Source organism: Bacillus rossius, chromosome 7 (genome assembly GCF_032445375.1).
Source record: "Bacillus rossius redtenbacheri isolate Brsri chromosome 7, Brsri_v3, whole genome shotgun sequence".
NCBI lineage: Eukaryota > Metazoa > Arthropoda > Insecta > Phasmatodea > Bacillidae > Bacillus > Bacillus rossius.
In genome coordinates, this window is record NC_086335.1 from 4,577,599 (window position 1) to 4,598,405 (window position 20,807).

At 38.9% G+C, this 20,807-nt stretch overlaps 1 protein-coding gene across 4 annotated transcripts in view; it reads left to right on the forward strand.

Moving 5' to 3' along the window:
- Window positions 1-20,807, forward strand: part of LOC134533648 (protein SCAI) — a 155,231-nt gene that overhangs the window by 70,815 nt on the left and 63,609 nt on the right. For all 4 annotated transcript variants that reach the window (XR_010075353.1, XM_063371181.1, XM_063371180.1 and 1 more), the window contains exons 10-11: window positions 1,540-1,626; window positions 13,901-13,991. Coding sequence is in view for 3 of the 4 variants with exons in the window: in XM_063371181.1 (XP_063227251.1) it covers window positions 1,540-1,626; window positions 13,901-13,991 (178 nt within the window). In the remaining variant the exon portion in view is untranslated. The remainder of the gene's footprint in view (window positions 1-1,539; window positions 1,627-13,900; window positions 13,992-20,807) is intronic.

The window sequence follows — 20,807 nt, forward strand, 5'->3', positions numbered from 1 at the left end:
TGAACTTAGAAATAATGATGTGCTGTTTCTTACGAAAAACTTTAGGTGAAGGTCCGGGAAATAACAAAACAAAACAATATTCCAGAGAGTTAGTTCAGTGCATTGTGTTTTTCATGCAATACAGTAAGTTGAATGTATGTAGGAGAACTGCATTGTGTCAAGGGCTTCGTGCAGATTACACTGTCAAAATTTGGAGATTCCACAGGTTCGTAATCTGAAAGTGAGAAGATTCAGCAATAGACTTCCGATAGTCCAGAATCCAACAGTCCGGAAAGCCTGATGGTCCGGCACCACATACGAATGTATGGACTTAAACCAAAACTTAAACTAAAAACCTTTAATTTTATAGCTAAGGTCGAAAAAATCTTTTGCCGTATGCACATAAGTGATACTTGGAAGTGCGGTTTGTTCTCCGTATCGCTTGGATTATTCGAGTTTCTTCAGCAGAGCTCAGCATTCATTTAGGTTTATTACCTATGTCAGCATATAAGTGGTGTCGACAGTGCTTAATGGATAGAGGAAGATCACTAATGTGTAAGGAAAACAAAATCATGTAATTCTTTACAAACTACACATAGAAAAATTTCTTTACTAACTTACCGTATATACTCGTGTATAGCGCGCCCTTTGTTCCCCTCAAGTAAAGGAAAAAAATAAGGATGCGCGCTATACACGGAAAAAAAAAAGTGAGTAGATGCGGCGGGGAGTGGAAGTCGTTAACTGCCGGTTGACGGGTGACGTTTCTGGCCAGCCCCCCACACATACGCACAAGCAACAAGGCCTCTCTTTCACACACACACACACACACACGTGCGCGCGCAAGCTCGCAGGTCTCTTGTTTATTTTTAGACCTCCCCCTCTACAGCTAGTAAAATAAAAGAGAGAGAGAGAGAGAGAGAGAGAGAGAGAGAGAGAGAGAGAGAATGTTGACACCAGTCCCCCTCCCACTTCCTTCGCTTCGTCGTCGCAGCTGCTACCGGTGAGTCATCTACTCCGCGTCACATTCCTGCCTGCCTCTCTTCCTCCCGCCCACGTACCAGTTGTGACGATACAGCGCTTCATTATCTTGCGTCTACACAGCAGAGTTTAAGTATTTTCCTGACGCATCACCACACATCAATTTAAATTATCATTTGTTTCATACGTAATTACTTAACAGGTACCACAAAATGTTAGTACAATTTATTTACGGGAAAAAAAAATTTTTTTCTTTGGAATTTGTTGCAAAAATCGTGGTGCGCGCTATACACGAGGGCGCGCTATACACGAGTAAATACGCTAATTAGCAGATGTTGACAGCCAAATGAAACTGTAAACTTCAGTTGCATAGTAATAAACTTTTGTTGCCTTGGAAACACCCTTAACTGAACTGATTTGAGAACTTTCAGATAAGTGCACTTACTAGTGGATATTGAACTCGAACTAGAACCAGAAATGCCGTGGGTTTGGAGGCTGTTCGTGGTAGCTCAGTGCATGCAGATGGTGTGGTTCACGGGCACAACGATGTTGGGGGTTGACCCCGGTGGCTGGACTGTGCAGGGTTCAAGGAGCTGCCGCCCGCGGGAGCCTTGCTGCTCTACATCTCCGCCGACGGCTGCTTCTTCCCCGTCAAGCACCCTGACGACCGTGAGTGCCCTCTCGACCGCCGCGCTGGTGCCGTCGTAGTGCCACCGCCTGCATTTGTGTTCTCCTCCCTCCCTTCTCTCCTACAACGAGGAGTGGAAGCACGTTGAATGAAAGTGGAACCGTAAAAAATGGCAAAATCTTAAATAAAATGAAATGGAAGTTTCTTTCACAAATTTCCAAATACGCTCCTTCGTAACTTGAAAAATTAGTAACTGTGATATCATCAAAGTTATAAAAATATACAATCTTCAAAGTCACCACTTCAAAATTTCAACCTTAAATGGTTTTGTAACGAATTAAATGTTCACTGGACATTTTATTTGGCTTATATTTTTTAGTAACAACATTTGGAATTATTTTCATAGGTACTTTTTAAACAATGCTTAGATATAAACAATATCATAAATTTACAACGTGATAGTTACCATATTTACCAGCACACAGTCGCCCCTTCGTATGAGTCACACCCTTAATTTTGGGCAAAACAATCTTAACTTTTTCACTGTAAAGGTCGCCCTAAAATATGACTGTCTCCAGTAGAATAAAAGTGAAGTCTTTATGGTTAGTGTCTCAGCTTATTGCCGAGTAAATAAACGGCACTGATGTCCTTCGTCTTTTCCCTCTTTATCATTTATGGCCCTTTTTCCCCCCTCACCCTTCCCCGTAGCACTATCTACTAAGAATTTAAAGGAAAATAATGCTATTTTTTGTACTTAAGTTTTCCTTCCCGTCTTCCCCAAGTGAGAAAAAATCACAAGCTTTCCTGGTCAAATTTTGGTCAGTTTCTTCAATAAAAACAAGCACGTCCTTTACAGCAGTTTTGACATGCAGTAGAAAGTGTAGAAAATCTCACGCGGAAACATTGTTTGCACACAGTTGCGTCGCAAAAACCTGTTGAGGTAGATGTGATAATTGTGTATGGTGGCAGTTCACAACGATGAGGGAGGGAGGGAGTACCCTAAACATTGCTGTGTGGCCACACTCACTCACACTCACTGTCTGCCACAGCCCAGCGGCAGGCAGCCACGTCACTTACCAGCCCCGGCCAAGTAGCCACAGCTTAACAGCGCATTTCATGAGGCTTTACACTCACTGCTCAGATATTTTAATTAAACAATTTATATTTACTCGTGACACATTCATTAAAAACCAACACAGGCTAGTTAGTTATGCATATAGGCAACCACAACTGTGCAATGTTAATTTTTTTTACCCAAAAGGGAAATTTTTGCATATGGGTTGCATTACACCTATCTCACTTAGCACGTCTTCATATTGCACGAATTTATTTAGCGCGATGTTAATTTTACTGCCCCAGTTTTGAATAGCACGTCTGTAAATTTCAGTTAGCGCGAAATCCCCGCAGGCAAAAAAAAAGTCGAGCACGACCACGAAGTCTGTTTCAACTTCTTTAAACAGATGTGCCATGGCATACAATTAGCCAAACAAGGGGGGAAGAGATGTGCGCGCAGGTCTGTCTATACTATCAGCTGTTGTACAAACATCAGCTATGACAAGTTAAATTGCGGCTACCGAGTGTAAAGGACCAAATGTTTTTTACGTCCGCGCGTATGCCGCTGTGCCGTACTGTTGTCTCCCAGCCACAGACCGGGCCGTGAACTCAGTCTAGCTAGTGGCATGGAATTCACTCAAACAAAAGCAACGTCTGCCCATTCAGCTGCCGGTAACTGTACGTGCTTGATCCCTCATAATGCATCGTGTTCAAGTATTTGAGACAAAACTAGAAGTATTACAGCGCACAGATTGTCACGAAGTCCGCGCTTATGTTGGTCACACTTTAGTTTTAAACAATTCAACTTTGCGCACAATTTTCTTTTAAAGACGTTTTTAAACGTTATAACCTTTATCTGTTAGTCTGTGGCGCCACGGTGTACCGCTTATAAAAATGTAGCCAGCACTAGTTGGCATCATTCATGTTTGGTTATGCTGCTTCCTGTATAGAGCGCGCACACTTCGTCGAATATCGATATTGATATCTCGCCGATTGCATGCAATGTGCGGTCTCTGTCTTGTGCCGAGTTTACTACATTTCATAGCCCGCACTATTTCGTGTTGTGTACTACGACAATAGTTATGCGTTCAGGCTCACATTTGGGTCACAGATTTAGTTTTTCTGTTTAAAGTTGAAGAAAGGTTTTTCTTGCATGACTCATTAATTTCAATTGTTTTGATGCACCGATTATACTTTGCCGATTACGATTACCAATTACTGATTATTACACTAATACAGTAAACTCCCGGTATACCGCGCCCCGATAGATCGCGGAATCGGGTATATCGCGGGTCAAACCATGTCCCCCAGTCAGAAATGAATAATAATAATAACAATAACAATAACACAGTAGAACCTCGTTAATTCGTGATGGTCGGGACCGAGATAATCACGGATTACAGAATTTCACGGACTAGCGATTAAAAGCCCGGAAGGTCTTGTCAAGCTTCTCAGACACCGGCGTGCAGCTGGGTTAAGGCCAAGGTCATGTGACGTAACATTTACCGAGGCTTACTGCGCCTTGGCAGCAGATGGATAAAAAATAGTAAACTCTCCATTATTCGTGTTAATTGGGACCCGCCGATGCCCCGATGATTAAAATCCTGTAAAAAAAAAAATGAATAAACCCGGATAATCCGTTCACGGTAAGGGCCATCTTCGAATTAGTCTCGGCTTAAAAAAATACGGCACTGCCTAGCCATTAGTTCACGGTCATTTACAACAGCCGAAGAGAGAAAGATAAGATCGTGCTGAACTTGCACACATAAATTTTGGGTCCCCCCCCCCCCCCCCCCTTCTTACTCATCCCACTTCGTCCAGCGGAATGCCAGCCAGACACGTCACTCGCCAGGCAGCGTCACTCGCCAGGCGCCTGCCGTGCGTTGGCGGGTGGAAACAAACAAAGGGAGAAGGGAAGCAGAAGTCAGGACATCCCCCTCAAGTTTAAAGAGTGACAAATGTGATAGCTGAAAGGGGGGCGACACAAAGGGTCGGTACAAACAGCTTTGCAGAGTTTGGCGGCCCATGCGAAGGCTTGCAGTGTTTGCCGGCCGCCGGCCCGCGTGACGTTAATTTTAAGCGCTGACAATTTTTACTTCTCTTTTTTTTCTGCACTTTTAAATCGTCCCGGATTATCCGATTCCCGAATTAGCGCGTCACGGATTAACGAGGTTCTACTGTAATAATAATGGAATAAATGGTTGACAGCCGATTAGGATAATTTTGCGTTGTAACTCACAAACTAAGCATCGGGCAGAAAATAGCCTAGGCGTAGAAAATGTCCGCAGTGAAATTCTAAACAAGATATCTCCGTACATTATTCCTCTATCTTGTAGTGTTTTCAAATTATGGTCCAATCCAGCCCAGTGTTATTTTCTGAAACACTAGTTCTTAACATTTTTTTTAACCCACAAATAAAACATCGGACAGGGGACCCGATAAAGCCCACCGTCCAGCGACATTATCCAGCATGACTCGGCTGGGGATTGATTTTGGATATGTTTGGTTGACGGCAAGTGCTGGGAGGGGAGAGGCGAGCCGAGAATATGCGACCAAGACACCCGGGTAGAGGGTAGACGGGAGGAGTGGAATATAAGCGCCAGTGATGAGAGGGGCGATTAAGCCGAAAGGAGGGAAGTCTGGTGACCTTGAGTAGTTCACTCATTTCCGTCTGCACACTTCTCGTGTTCACGTGTGTTGACAAGCGGAGACATATAAATGTTTTGTTACAACTTGAACCTACAGATGTAATATTATTCGTTGTATTATACACGTTCATCTTTTTACTTTGGTATAATGTTTTAACATTAAATAGTAAAGTAAATCAGCTAGCGTATTTTTAATCTTTGCCGAGGAATTCCCAGTGGTCCAATACTTACGTGAACCATACTGTACCACTTTTGCCGTGAGGTAGTAAACAAGCCCCGGAAATGTTTATGTGTAGCGGCCTCCCGACCTTTAACCAGAGGCTGGGGAATATAACACTTGCCGATCCGAGCCACACACACTCAGCAACTCGACACAGCGTTTGATGGAATAAGTAAAGACAATGTTTAACATACTTTTTAATACGGCGCCACTGATTGCGCTAAAATTATTTTGGCGCAATTTTTGTATCACACATGTGACCATTTATAATTTACTGTAAGCATGGATAACAAAGTTTAATCACTTTACACGATAGACGATTCTTTATTTTATATTGTACGAATGCTAGAATCGTTTTTCACATATCTGCTGCATACTTCTGCAAAAGACACGCTATCTGTAAGTACGTAAATCTAGAATTTTTATTTTGTCAATCAAACTCGGTACTTTGCGATTCATATTCGGTTTGAAGTATTACTATGGCATTTCTATTTAGAAGACTTTGACCACAGAATTGTGTGTAACCGCACACACTGCACTTACTTTGTTACGGACACTCAGACGAAGCAGATACTGTGGCTGACACCACGAGACTGGCAGCAGCTTGTGTGCCGCACATGTGTATGGCGGCGTGTGGCGCGCTCGTAGGCCGTGCGACAAACTGTGCGCGGCATGCGGGAAAAAAAAATTCAACATTTAATATTTATCTTTAAAATTTATTATTTTTATTTTTTCACCCGCGTTTAGTGAAAACTGCGGATGCAAAGTCCGCACAAAGGCGGGCCGTCTATACTGTGCGTGCTTGCCGACCTATTAGAACACAGGCGGTGTTTTATGCCTTTTGACCTTGGTCACATCGAAACATCGCGGTTATGAAACAATGCGGGTAAAAGTTATGTCCCCCAACAACCGCGTTAAATAGGGAGTGTACTGTAATTGAAATTAGCGATTACCATTACCGATTATCAGTTTTTGCGTAAAGTTGACATAAAAAACAAAGTCTTTTACTAAATATTCCTACTTGAACGCCGTTCTGTTTTTACTCGTCGTTTAACATCCTCAAACATAGATGGTATAACTACAGTACTCAAATGTTTCCTGGAAGGAAGTTCATACTTTGGTACTGCTTTCTCCATTAGTAGCTTAAACCCTTTGTTGTTGACAATATCGAGTGGCTGCATGTCAACACAGATCATTTCTGCAACAGCTCGAGTCATTTCTTGTGCTCTTGGATCAGTGGGCAAGTACTTTATTTTTTTTGATACCATGGCTGGTAGTGTTGTTTGTGACAGTGCACGTTTTTCAGGTGGTCTAGGAGTGACATCAGGATCATCTACTTCACTTTCCCAACTTTTATTTATTTTTGCTGAAATCACTTCACTGGAATGAAATTTTTTTGCATGGTTCCACGTGTTTGTAGTTGTGTATGACTTCTGGTTCCCGCAACTGCCTCGTGAGATGAGTGTTCCACATATTAAGCATTTTGCTTTAGATTCACATATTAAATCCACCGAGAAAAATTTCCATATGTCACTTTTCGATCTTGAAGATGTCATTATGTTGATCAACAATCAAAATAGAAAGCTAAACTACAATGTGTTTACGTTAATGGCCATTTTCTACGAAAAAAACTGCAGTATTCAATATTCATGAATTAAGCTGGGTTTACGATTAATTTCCTTAAGAATTATAACTTAACATCGAGCACACGATTAAGTCAAAACTACATTTTCCAGTTTATGATTGACATAGAAGTCGTTAATTCTAACCAATCACAGCACAAAACACATGGTCGGCCATTGTTCGAAACGAAGAAGCAGGTTTGAAATAGGTTATTGACAAATGGGATATCTATTTTTCGAAATGGATGATGATTACAAATGACAAATATACAAATTCTAACCCAAAATACTGCCTCGCTCGGTCCAATAATAAGACATAAACTTCTGGTTGAAAGGTTCCGGTTTGTTGTGATTGGTCGCTTCCCTTAAGTCTTAAAGAAAAATATAAAATATAACCATTTCTGTTGAGTCTTAAGTCATCATATGGTTCGCACACGACCCGTCAAAATTCACACACGACAATCATAAACCATTCCACTAGTTTACATAGAGTCATATGGTAAGTACACGACTAAGTCTTAAGTCTTAATTCTTAATTTTCAGTCGTAAACCCACCTTTAGGTACTATTGCAGTGTTGCCAACTTCAATTCTGATCATCACTTGTGCAAACATTATGGTTGCAATTTGGTATTTTATTTTAGTAACTCCCGTTAATGACTTAAAAGAACTAAATTTAAAAAAATGCCAAATAATCACCATTTCAGTTTATTAATTACTAATTAGCATCACGTGAGCCTACTTTTCTCAATCCTTTGAGAAAGGGAATTATGTAGCGGCAGTGGAATGTGAACCGATGGCGCTATTGTGTATTTGTGCGTGTTGTCCGTTCCAACCTCACATCATACATAACAATAACAAACATGGCCGACTACGGTACGCAGTGAAAATTAGTTAGGCGCATCGTTTCTACGATACCATGTCCAATTTTTTTTTTCAGACTCACATTTACTAATATAAATAACATATGACATATTGTGAATTGTGACAGCTTTAGAAATGCATTTATTTTCTTAACTAAATATTTTGTGCGAAGAAATCACGTGGCCATGGTTAATATTGTGACAATAATACCATTCACGACGTTAACTTTACAGGATAAATTGTACAGTAAGTAATTGAATTGAAATGGGTAAATACTGTAAATAGTAAACGGGGCAGTTATGTATGTACGAGCACAATTCACGAAACAAGCAAATATTATTAGGCAAGTGTATCTATGTACACTCCGAGACGTTGACATTCCCTACCTTCCATGGTCATATTCGTTAAGAGATTTCAGCCGTTTGTAGTTTCAATTCAAGAACTTATTAAGGTTTAAACTTTAAATGTATTTTCTTTTCTTTCAAGTCGTATGGGTTTCAGCAACAAATTTTACAATAATCGGCAATCGGTTATAACCTAACCTGGTAATCGCCGATTACGATTAATCGGCATTGGGTCAATAATCGCAGTTGCCGATTAACCGGCTGCATAATCGGTGCATCACTATTCAATTGTTTGGTGTGCTTTTTTATATTCTACTTTTTAAATAAACATACTTTCCATGAATGGGTTATGTTTTTATTAGGGATGGGTCGGTTCTGTAATCTTTTGGTTCTGGTTCCATTTCGGTTCTTGGAATTAGGTTCGGTTCTTCTCCGGTTCCGGTTCCTGTCTCATTGGTTGTGAGGATAATTAATCTTTAAGAAAAGAAAAAAAATTTACTGTCTCATCGGTAGTATTTTATACAATGTTCGCATATAGCAAACTTCTCATCTGCATCAAGAACAAAATGTTCCCACACAGACGACATTACTGTAACGAAACAAACTCCTCATGCACAAAGCAGAAAATATTACTTCCTTTATTAATTTATGTGCCAATAACACAAATAATTTATCACCTAAACCACGACAGTAGCCAAAACAAAACGTCAAAGTTCTGGCTGTGTACCAACCTCCCGGTATTATTGGTCGCATGTGTTGAAAAATTACGGTAAAATAAGTATCATGTTAAAGTAACATTTAAAAGGGTGTAATTGTTTACTTCAATTTTCACTTACATTTAAAACCATATGGTTTAATTCTGGAATGGTAAAATAACGTTTACCATTTATAAGTTAAAACTTATGATAAGTTGAGTAATCCATGGCAAGTTGGTCACTATGTTCACAAAAACATGGCAGCGCAGCCGCGGCATATTATCGTAAATAAATTAAAATAACAATATGACCAAGACGGAAATTTCTGAAAATTTTCCAATTGTCTGTATTGTGCTACATTTACATACAGAATAAAGTTATCCCGGCACTAAATATACCGTATATACTCGTGTATAGCGCGCCCTTTTTTCCCCTCAAGTAAAGGAAAAAAATAAGGATGCGCGCTATACACGGGGAAAAAAAAAAGTGAGTAGATGTGGCGGGGGAGTGGAAGTCGTTAACTGCCGGTGACGGGTGACGTTTCTGGCCAGCCCCCCACACATACGCACAAGCAACAAGGCCTCTCTTTCACACACACACGCATGCACACAACCTGGTCTCTCTCTCACACACACACACACACACACACACACACACACGTGCGCGCGCAAGCTCGCAGGTCTCTTGTTTATTTTTAGACCTCCCCCTCTACAGAAAGCCAGCGCAGCTAGTAAAATAAAAAAGAGAGAGAGAGAGAGAATGTTGACACCAGTCCCCCCCCTTCCACTTCCTTCGCTTTGTCGCAGCTGCTACCGGTGAGTCATCTAGTCCTCCGTGTCACATTCCTGCCTGCCTCCCTCCCTTCCTCCCGCCCACTTCCAGTTGTGACGATACAGCGCTTCATTATCTTCCGTCTACACAGCAGAGTTTAAGTATTTTCCTGACGCATCACCACACATCAATTTAAATTATAATTTGTTTCATACGTAATTACTTAACAGGTACCACAAAATGTTAGTACAATTTATTTACGGGAAAAACAAATTTTTTTTCTTTGGAATTTGTTGCAAAAATCGTGGTGCGCGCTATACACGAGGGCGCGCTATACACGAGTAAATACGATAATATGGAACATAGTTATGGCTGTGATTGCATCAATTTTCTTAAGCGCATTGAGTCACGCCTGATGTATGTACGTATGGTAATGTCTGTTTTATAAATGCGGAATGTTTTATTTACCTATTTATTATTTATACAATCATACGTAATGGAAAACATCATTAAATAAATCATTGTAACGTGTCTTAACAATAATTATGCCAAACGGTTGTGCTTTAAATTTGAAGTGTAGTGAAAATACTGAAAATGAACCTTAACCCCGTAACTTTAAAAAACCGGTCTTTTCAGTACCCGAAAACGGTTCCGGTCGGGGGGCCTAGAACCGAGGAACCGAAGAACCGACCCGACCCATCCCAAGTTTTTATAAATAACTTTACCTAACAACAATTTTTTTTTCACATAAAAATTGCACCCTACTTTTAAACTTCATCTTATTTTAAATTGTGCTATGACTATGCGACAAGTCACGGTAATTAAAATGTAATTATCCGGACAGTAATATTGGTTTCACTGTCAGTAAAAAAATGTTTGGAAAGGTACGCGACGTGAGTTGAAGGTCACGCCCGGGCGGGCAAGTCAGCCAGCCGACCCGTTACGCGGTGTCGTATTTGTCATACAAAGTGGATGGGAGGCACACAAAGATTAATGGTGTGACATATTTATCGCTGAGTGTTATTCTACGCATTTATATTACGTAAAGTATATTTCCCTACACAATTTTGAAACACATATAATAAATTAGCCTAGCTATTTATGGAAACTAATGCTTTAAGCGATTTTGAATAACACAAGTATTTTTAGGAACGAATTTTTCGTGGTAAGTGAGGGATAGGTGTATTTAATATCAAAGTTTGTTTTAAATGTATGAGAAAATAATTTCAGTACATTTTTTTATTCAAAATCTTATCATTTATTTATTTGTGTGGAAAATAGTTATTTCATTTGAAATCATACCTGTGTCCTTAATATTCTCAGTTATTATCTCTTGTTGTGTTAAAAAAATGTTAGTACATAATATATCACTATCGATAAGGGGGTGCCTCCCATTTCATGTCATGATTTTAAATTTATATCAATTACTAATCAACTTTTGGACTTTTCAACTGTTTAACTTTCAAGAAATGAAAAATATACATATAGGATACTTTTTGCATAATTAGCTGCCAAAGTTACATTTTTAACGTTTTTGGGTTGTACAAATAAGGAGAATTTAATTTATTGCAGAACTAAAACTTTTTAGGTTTAACTGCAATGATACTGGCTACTTCATGATATGGTTTCCATTTCTATCACAAAAACCCATTTCATGTTTCTTGGCTGTAAAAATCGTAACAAATTTGAGAATTTTGAAATGCCAGGTAAAATTAATATATATTTTCTGAATATATTATTATATTTTTTTTAAATTGTGGCCAAGCTTGAGCTGGGGATCTTTAAGGTTTCACAATGTTAAAATTAAATGAACAGAAACAAGGTGTGATTGCGTCTAAATATAATTACATCAAATTTATTAAAGGAAAATTTATAACAGGTATTAAAAAAATATAAATATACAATATCAATTACGTACCTAAACAGATCTCGGGTATATTCAGAAAGAAAAAATATGGGTCGACCCGAAATTAAATTATAAAAAGGTTTTATTTAAAGAAATACATAAACCAATAAAAAAAATATACAAATATATTTAAACCATCCCAGTATATATACTTAAAGTCCAGAAATGATGTTTATCTGATGAACTTCGTCTGACTGCGTAGTTTAAGAAAGTTCAGAAAAGGTTAAAACATACAGTAGCACCGGAGGTCGGGGCTGCGTTTCCTGGCGATAAATCGGGAACATGATGCCAGGGCGCCTGTGTGTTGTTGAGGAAGGGTGGTGAAAATGCCAATTCGGCGTCCGGCTCTCGGACCCTGTCTGGAACAGTCCAAATCAAAACTGATCAGAACTTGTACACAGACAGTAAAAACTGGGCAGAGAATGCCCGCAAAAGTTAAGGGGAGGTTGGGGAAAGTTGCAGATCGTCATTCACCAGACAGGGAAGTCGGCTTCTATTTTCCGATGCGTCGCCAGCCAGGAACTGGATCCCGCAAATACGTGGCTGAGCGCGGACGTTTCCACCATTTCAAAACAAATAATTAAAAGAAAACTAACTATTACACTTTGTACTATGCAGACGGACTAAACTACTTAAACCAGATTACAGGGATAGCATCCCTTATTTAATGGACTACATCGTCGGTTGCGGCCGAATGGAAGTCTTGCAATGCGTTGATCCGCAGATAATCACAAACGATCCGTCTGCAGTCGCGACGCGAAGTGTCTCGCGAAGAATTGCGTCTCGTAATTAAAAGTAAAAATTTAACCAAAAGTGGAGGGGGTGACTGGGACGTCCGGACCGAAAGGTTCCGAAGTTCCCCGAGTGGGCATCATAAAAAACTCTGACTTTGATGTCTGGAAGTTGGTAGCACTGGCCGACTTTAGCGCTACCTGTTGGGGTATGTCTGAACTAAAAAGGAATCGACTCGCCCAAGCCGTCCTGCTAAACCCAGGGGCTAAAGCGGCAGTCAGGTGCTGCACTCTGGCGGCCTACAGGGAAGTTAGCTGGGAGGTTAGCAGAGTTGTCACCAGATGTTGCGCTGGTCAGCTCCACGGTCTCGCCACAAGAGAAGAAGTTACTATGTCCGCCGCTAGATGTTGTGTGTGGTCCATCTTTGCACACACATTTTTTATTCCAGTCGTCCTTGGATTCGCTCGCTGCCTGGCGAGGTGTACGACCGGTCAATGATCTTAGACAAATTCTTAAAACCGAGAGGGAAGGGGGGTGGACAAAAAGCGCAACGACGCTGGGAACGAGCATCCATGACGTGACTTTCGAGGAGTGAACCTAAGACGTATTTGTGACCGTAAAGGCTACGGTCAGCTCGTCTCTGAGAAATGGTAACAACTCGTCCAGAGCTGTTGTATGCAGTTTTAGTCATGAAGGTAAGTAATGTTACAGACCCGGGACGTGCCTGGAAACGAGAGAAATGTCAAACGGGCTGCCAACGAAGTCTTAGATTTGCAAAAGCTCAGATTGATCCTTGATAAAAGGTGCCTCTGTCTACTGGCAAAAAGTTTAACTAAGGAGAACCAGCCTAACAAAGAGTAAATCACCCAAAGTAACCAAATTATAAAGAAAAATAAAATTTCCAAAAATAATTTAAAATTTAATAACAATAAAAAAAAGTGCAGAAATACCAAATTTCCGGCGTAATGTCTATTTATGGAAACTAATGCTTTAAACTAATTTGTTCCTAAAAATACTTGTGTTATTCAAAATCGCTTAAAGCATTAGTTTCCATAAATAGCTAGGCTAATTTATTATATGTGTTCCAAAATTGTGTAGGGAAATATACTTTACGTAATATAAATGCGTAGAATAACTCTCAGCGATAAATTTAAGCGTGTTACGTAATTCCATAAATAGACATTTTTTAAACGTTGAATAGACCCTTTGTTTGAGACCGTACAGTAAGTACAAAACTAATGAAGTACATACTTCTAGGAATATTAGTCACGGAGATACATCTGAAGATAGAGATGGCGCAAGGGGGTGTAGGGGTTGAGCATGGGAAATAAGGGTGGGCACTTTATTGACAGCGGTCCAACAACTGTCAATGTGTTTGTGAATGGCCGGTGCTGACAGGGCTAGACACGTGCGGGTGCGGAGAGGAGTGGCGGAGTGGCGGAGGTGACGGGTGTGCTTGCAGTGGGCTACGACCTGGGCGGAGTCCTCACCAGCAGCAAGAAGGAGGCGGAGCTCATCAACAAGAAGACGGTCCAGATGAAGGAGATGCACTGGTGAGCACTCTCTTGCGGTCGGATCGTCCAGTCATCACACTTGCATTCATGAAAAATTGAAAATCTTTTTTTGTATTTTCAAGCATTTTTTTTTTGTTTAAATTGCGCATTTTTCACATTTTAAAAAACCCAAGAATTCTTTTCCTAAACTGAAAATTGTTGATAAAAAAATAACTTTAATTAATTTATATGATAATTTGGGTCCAATGTTTTGCTATCTTCATTTTTCCAACTATCATTTTGAGTTATTTTTCTGTATAACCACACATCATCTTCACCAAAGGTATTATGCTTCAAGTCATGCTACAGATTATACACCATTGATTCTTCGGTCAATGTTAGAGTACATATTGTAACTGGCATATATCAAGGAAACCAACCTGAGCTATTATTGCAGTATACTACTTGATGGTTTTCATTATTCCTGAGATCATGACTGTCCATTAGAATGCAGGATGAATGCTTCAAGGGCCTGCCACATGAGCGTAGTCCCGTCAGTCTGATCTGTCGGAGCTGAGGTGCAGGCGTGTGTTGCTGGTGTATCTGATCAGCTGAGGTCTCAAACAGTATTCGCCAATCAGAAGCATAATGAGTACAAATAAGCTGTAAATAATGCAGAAATAATAATTTAACAACATACGTTTCAATATAAAATGTTTACAGTTATGTCTACTGCACAGTTTAGTTGTATTTTTTTTTCTGTTGAGTTCAATGATACATTGAATCCCAATTTTCTGAAATCAGAACGTTGAATTCGAATCCCAAAGAGTACTTCAAATACATATACCCCTTGAATCCAAATGTAGTTCTCAAGGGTCCAAAATAAATTAATGTACAAAGATGTATATTCTGTTCAACCAATAGTAATACAGTATTTTGAAGTGAACCAGACCTGAAATTTAAAGTATTAACCTTGGTTTTGAAGCATTTAACCTTTTAAATGTTTTATTCATGAACTAAGTTTCTTGAATCAATGAATTTTGTAACTTTATGTATGTATTATTACATGTTACAAGGTCCAGTATCTCGGAAAAGAAAATGATTGTCCTATTTAGCTTCAGAGGTTATCAGTCTTGCCTTTTTTAATTTACTTAATTTTCTCTAATATTTTTCTTCTTCAAATCTTTTTTGTTGAATATTAAATCCCTCAAATACTTAGGATTTGATTGGCCCAGCCCTAGTTGAGTTACTTTAAAATGTAAAAATAGTACCTGATATTGCAAATAAAAATCATGAAATGTGTGAAGGCATATAAACAGTTTTGGTCCAAATATATTGAACCTCTTGGGAACGAACGATGTTCCACGCTCAGAAGAGGAGGGTGGTTCAGGAACTCTGCACAAACCCTGGGTTGAAATAGCAGCAGAGACGGTACCTTGCAGGTTTAAGAATATTATGAATAAGAAAAAAAAATTAACAAGAACAAGAATCCGTTATTACTAGGGTTCGGTCGGTTACGGTTCTCGGTTCTCGGTTCCTACGGTTCTCAGCATTTTAACGGGCACCGAGAACCGCAGGTAAAATGTCGGTGCCGGTACCGGTACTACAGCAAAACCCTTTACGAAAATAGTCCTTCACTACAACTTAACTGCAGCATGCAATGGCTCAACTCACGTCCAATTCACCATACAAATTATTTTTTTGGACTGTTCATCTCTAACTATAAAATAAAATACACTTGAAAATATTTAATATTCTCATCATATCTGTAAATAAAGTACGTTTTTAAATCAAAACATAACAGTTGAAGGTGCCATAGATGTAGTTCATAGATGTGTGCAACTCAATAACATGCCGCAGCAGAAAGATGAGAACAGAAAGACGCCATGTTTGTTTCAATGGTTTTTAAAATAAGCAGCTAATTGAGTCGTTGACACGTAAGTATGAGTGTCTGGTGTATAAAGAACAATTAAAAGTGCAAAAGTATATTTGTTTAATAGAATTGATGATTGATTTCAAATATTTCCGTAATAATTTTCGGCATTCTGACATTTTATGCTATTTGTTCAGTGCTGTGGAGTGTAAGTTCACTGCATCTGCAGCCATCTAGCGGAATGGCTCGTAACTTTCTCTTTTAGGCAAACGGGATTGCTTTGAAAGTGGCACATCTGTTTTTAGTGGTAATAGCGTTGACGAAGATCCCGCGGACACGTGGTGATAGATGTTTATTTATTTATTAATTTTTGCAAAGTGGTGTATGGAAGTGGTGTATGGATGATAGATGTATTTTACTATTGACTGGACAAACGAAACAAAAAATGTGAACGACAGACAGCAAGTTCCCACATCGTGCAATATGGATTTCTCCGCCAGTGTGCCAACACAAACACACCTTGCGCAATTCTTAACTTTACAGTACAAAAAAGTGGCATACTACATCGCTGAACTTCGCAAGAAAGACTATGCACGTACAGTTTTGTCCAAGAGAAAACCCACCTCTTACAAACTGCGATCAAGCCAGAACTACCAATTAAATTGTATGCGAACGCAAACGGAAAACCTCTCTCTTTCAGTCGCTTCGCGCAAAACTACACATACCTCATGAACTTCATTCCGTGCGGATATGCTCACATTGGCTGGAAGAGCACAAACCCAGTAAGACATTTTCACAGACTGTCATGTATAGAAGAAGCAATCATAATTGAAGGGCATGGGGGAAAAAAATGGTAACCCACATATTGGACATTTTTGAGTTATATGCAGGAACACAATGGTACACTCATACTGTACAGCCAGATAATAGAGATTTAGCCTTATGAGTTATGACCACAGATGGCAGCACAATGCAGTATTGATTCTATGTTAAGCCACATTGTTGGGCAAAACATAATGGTAAGCCACAAAGTAAAATGGACGCCACAGCTGGTTGCAGTAGGAGTAGCACTAATGTTTCAAGGATGTTACAAGAAGTTTTTAATGAAGATAGTGATGGTGAAGTGTTTGACGATGACAAAAATGATCCAGATTACAGTTTACCTACAAAGGAACAGCGTATCTGCTTAAATGTTTCAAGTGGAAGTGAGGTTATTGTGGTTTTATGTTCATTGCTTTCCTTTGAGGGTTACCATTTTCTTCTTGCTAAAATAAATTGCACAATTAATCTGTAGTTTTAACATAGTTTAACATTTTTAAGAAAAGACTTATGACCAATTTTACATTTATTATATATTCAAAAATATTTCTAGGCTATAACATAATTTAAACATGTCCATAAAATTATTTTATGTCCAGATTTAGGGTTACCATTTTATTTCTTCTTAGAGTTATATGGTTACCATGTTAATCCTGCAACAAGGAGCATCACATTGCTTGAGATTACTGTATGTGTAGTCTGTGATTGTAAAGCTCTACATTAAAACCTGTTGTTTTACAGTGTGAAAATAGTACTCAGGCCAATCCTGAAACGGTGAAAAATGAAATAAAGAAGACGTCAAGAAAAATAAAGAAAACTATGAATAAACAACAGAAGAATAAATTGTCTAGGAATAGTGGACTACAATATGAATTAAAGAATGGCGTGATTACACATGAAAAAATTGTCGATGACCCGTGCAAGTGCCGTAAAATGTGTTTTGAAAAGCTTGGAGAGGAACACATTGTTGCCATACATAAATCATTTTGGGAAATGGGATTCTTTAGTCTTCAAAATTCTTATTTGTTTTGTTCAATGCATGTAGAACATGTTAAAAGAAGGTACACGGGTAACAAAAGCAGTAGGCGTAATAATACGATTACCTACAGTGTTAAGAAGAATGGTCTGAACATTGACATCTGTAAGATTGCATTTTCAAATGCACATGGACTCCAGAACAACAGAGGCCGATTAGAAAATTTGCAGGCAAAAATGTGAGCAGGGGCTTCTACTGCTGCACAAGACGCACGTGGAAAGCACAAGAACAGGCCTCATGCCTATTCACAGGAAGATGTTCAACTCGTGAAAAATCACATTGAATGTATCCCTAAATACAGAAGTCACAATAGCCGAAAGGACAATGGGGATAAATTCTATGTGTCTATGGAGTACTCTATTCAGAGCTGCTATGATCATTTCAGGAATGAATGCTGCACGGAAATTAAGATTAAACCAGTCTCTTTTGACAAGTACCACCGTATTTTTATTGAAGAGTACAATATTTCATTTAAATTACCGAAATCGGATACATGCCCAACATGCGACTCATATGAAGTAGAATGTAATGCTGCTAAAATAAACAAGGATACAGACAAGCTGAAGAGCATACGGATAGCAAAAGAACTGCATCTAAGGAAAGCACAAGCAGGCCAACAAAATATTAAATTGCTGACTGCAAAGGCTTCATCAGACAAGAACATTCATGTACTCACCTTTGATCTACAGCAAGCATTGCCAACACCTAAACTTTCATCAGGACCCATGTTTTACAAAAGAAAGCTGTGGACCTATAACTTTAGTATTCATCCTTGTGATTCGTCTCCTGGCCATTTCTTTGTTTGGGATGAAACTGTAGCTTCTAGGGGGTCTGATGAAATGTGCAGCTGTTTGAACATGTATCTAGAGGAACACAATATTCGGGGCGATACATTAATTGCTATATCGGACAACTGCTCTGGCCAGAACAAAAACTGGAACATGATAACCTTTTGGATGTATGTAATTGCTCAAGGCCGTTTTCGTACCGTTGAACATCACTTTCCTCTCTCAGGACACTCAATGTTGCCAAGTGATCGTGATTTCAGTGTCGTGGAAAAGTATGTACGTCGACATGTGCAGTATGTGTACACGCCACAAGACTGGGTAGAGATCTTAAAAAAGTGTGGTCGAAAGAAACCATTTTGTGTTCATGAAATGCATTCAGATGATTTCCTGCAGTTTGGTGACATCAAAAAATTGTTTTGTCAGAGGAATGTGACAGAGGAAGGATACAAAGTGCTTCTCCGAGAAGTTGTGCGCTTCACCCTAACAGCAGAGGAACCTGGAATCTTGAAAATATCACGGACATTTACTGGCGAAGACTGGGATAGGGTCAACTTGAACAAGAGGGGTTGCCCTCCTCCCTTACACAGCATTACCATAGTAAAGAAGTACTCAAGGCCTCTTCCAATAGACCCGCTGTCTGCGCTTAGGTGGATACCCCCAGTGCACCACGATTTCTACAATGCTGTGCAGTCAAAGAATATGCACACAGTCAAGGATGACTATTTGGACGTATCTGAAGATGAAATGTGACTGGTGTAAATATAATTTTTTTCTTTGCAGCATAATTGCATTTTAAGGCGCCCGCCTACCTGGGAGCACATCCCGAAATTTCACTCGCTGGCTGAGCGACCTTGCCGGGCGACAGTGGTCGGTACTGGAACTAGGCGGCTGCAGCAGTGTTCGCACAGCGGGAGTGCTATCCATTTCCCCCCTCCAAAGGAGAGTCACCACCGTAGTAGGGTGTTTCCAAACCACCAGTACTTCTGCTCTCACGGCAGAAAGAAAGACAGATGATACCGCGTGCATGCTCCTCTCTCCACCCTCTCCCCCTTCAGCTCCCACACCACCGCTCCTTGGTTGCAGACGGAGCTCTTATTTCAAGGCTATCCATTTCATTTACGTCTCGCGAGGACCTTTCTGATTGTTGATGTATAATCGTATGAGCTACATGTAGTCAAGATGCTAGATTATGAAGCGTACGGATGTCACAGTTTCTCCAAACATAATAAATATTATTTAATAAAATATACATTTCTCCTTTCCAAAGAATAATGATATGTGTAGTAAATTGGTGAAAACATGCAATAGGAAGGACAAATTCTGTGTAAGTGGAAGCAAGTTAAATAAATTGTGGTTTCCTTCGTAGATGAGTTACTCATATTAGAATAATCATTTTATTTTTGTTTATTATCATCAATAGTAGGTTATGTTCACGTCGAGCGATATATTTCGTACAAAATATCTAGTAGTTAGTTATAATAATGAACTCTTTCATAGTAAAATATTATTCATTGCGTCGATTTGCGTAATATACAATAGAAAAAAATACAAATTAACATTATTCAGAACCTAATAGTTGTAAGTACAGTTATTTTACATATCCATGAATGTTTTGAAAAATTATATTGTAATCATTTAATACATTTCATTTATTTTTAACACAGTGTAATCTTGTGAGTAATTGAAAACATTTATAAGTGTATTCATGTGTCATTTATCCTATATAAGACAAATACCGTTGCTTTGTTAATACAAACAAAAGGTACTATGTGTACTAAATTCAACGAAAGCCCTTCAATATTGTAATTTTATTACAAGTTACCATAATAACAATTTAGGCGACAATATAAACAACATAGATAAAGGTAAAACTATAACTTTTAACACAAAAGTTTTAAATTAAATATGGATTAATAAAATATAAAAAAAAATTGTTTGACAAAAAAAGGGCCCAAAGTATCTAACTACAGCAACAGCACATGCGCGGCTCTAGATTTTATAATTCAATCTAGATATTAGCTTAAATTTTCCTAGTTGTATCAACTAGTTTTTAAATTTAAGTAAATATTAGTTTAATCTATATATATTTTTTATGAATTGTAATATAGGTGTCTCGGCTTTTTACTATTACCTAGTTGAACAAGTTTGCTAAGATTGACAATAGGCCTACGCTCTAACAAAAATTATTTATGATTGCCTTTCAAGTGTAAAAGACAGTCGAATCAATATAAAATTAACTACGAGAACTAGTTATAACAAACAAAAAAATTTAAGTGGACAAAATATCATCACACACACACACACACACACACACACACACACACACACACACAAACACACACACACACACACACACACAA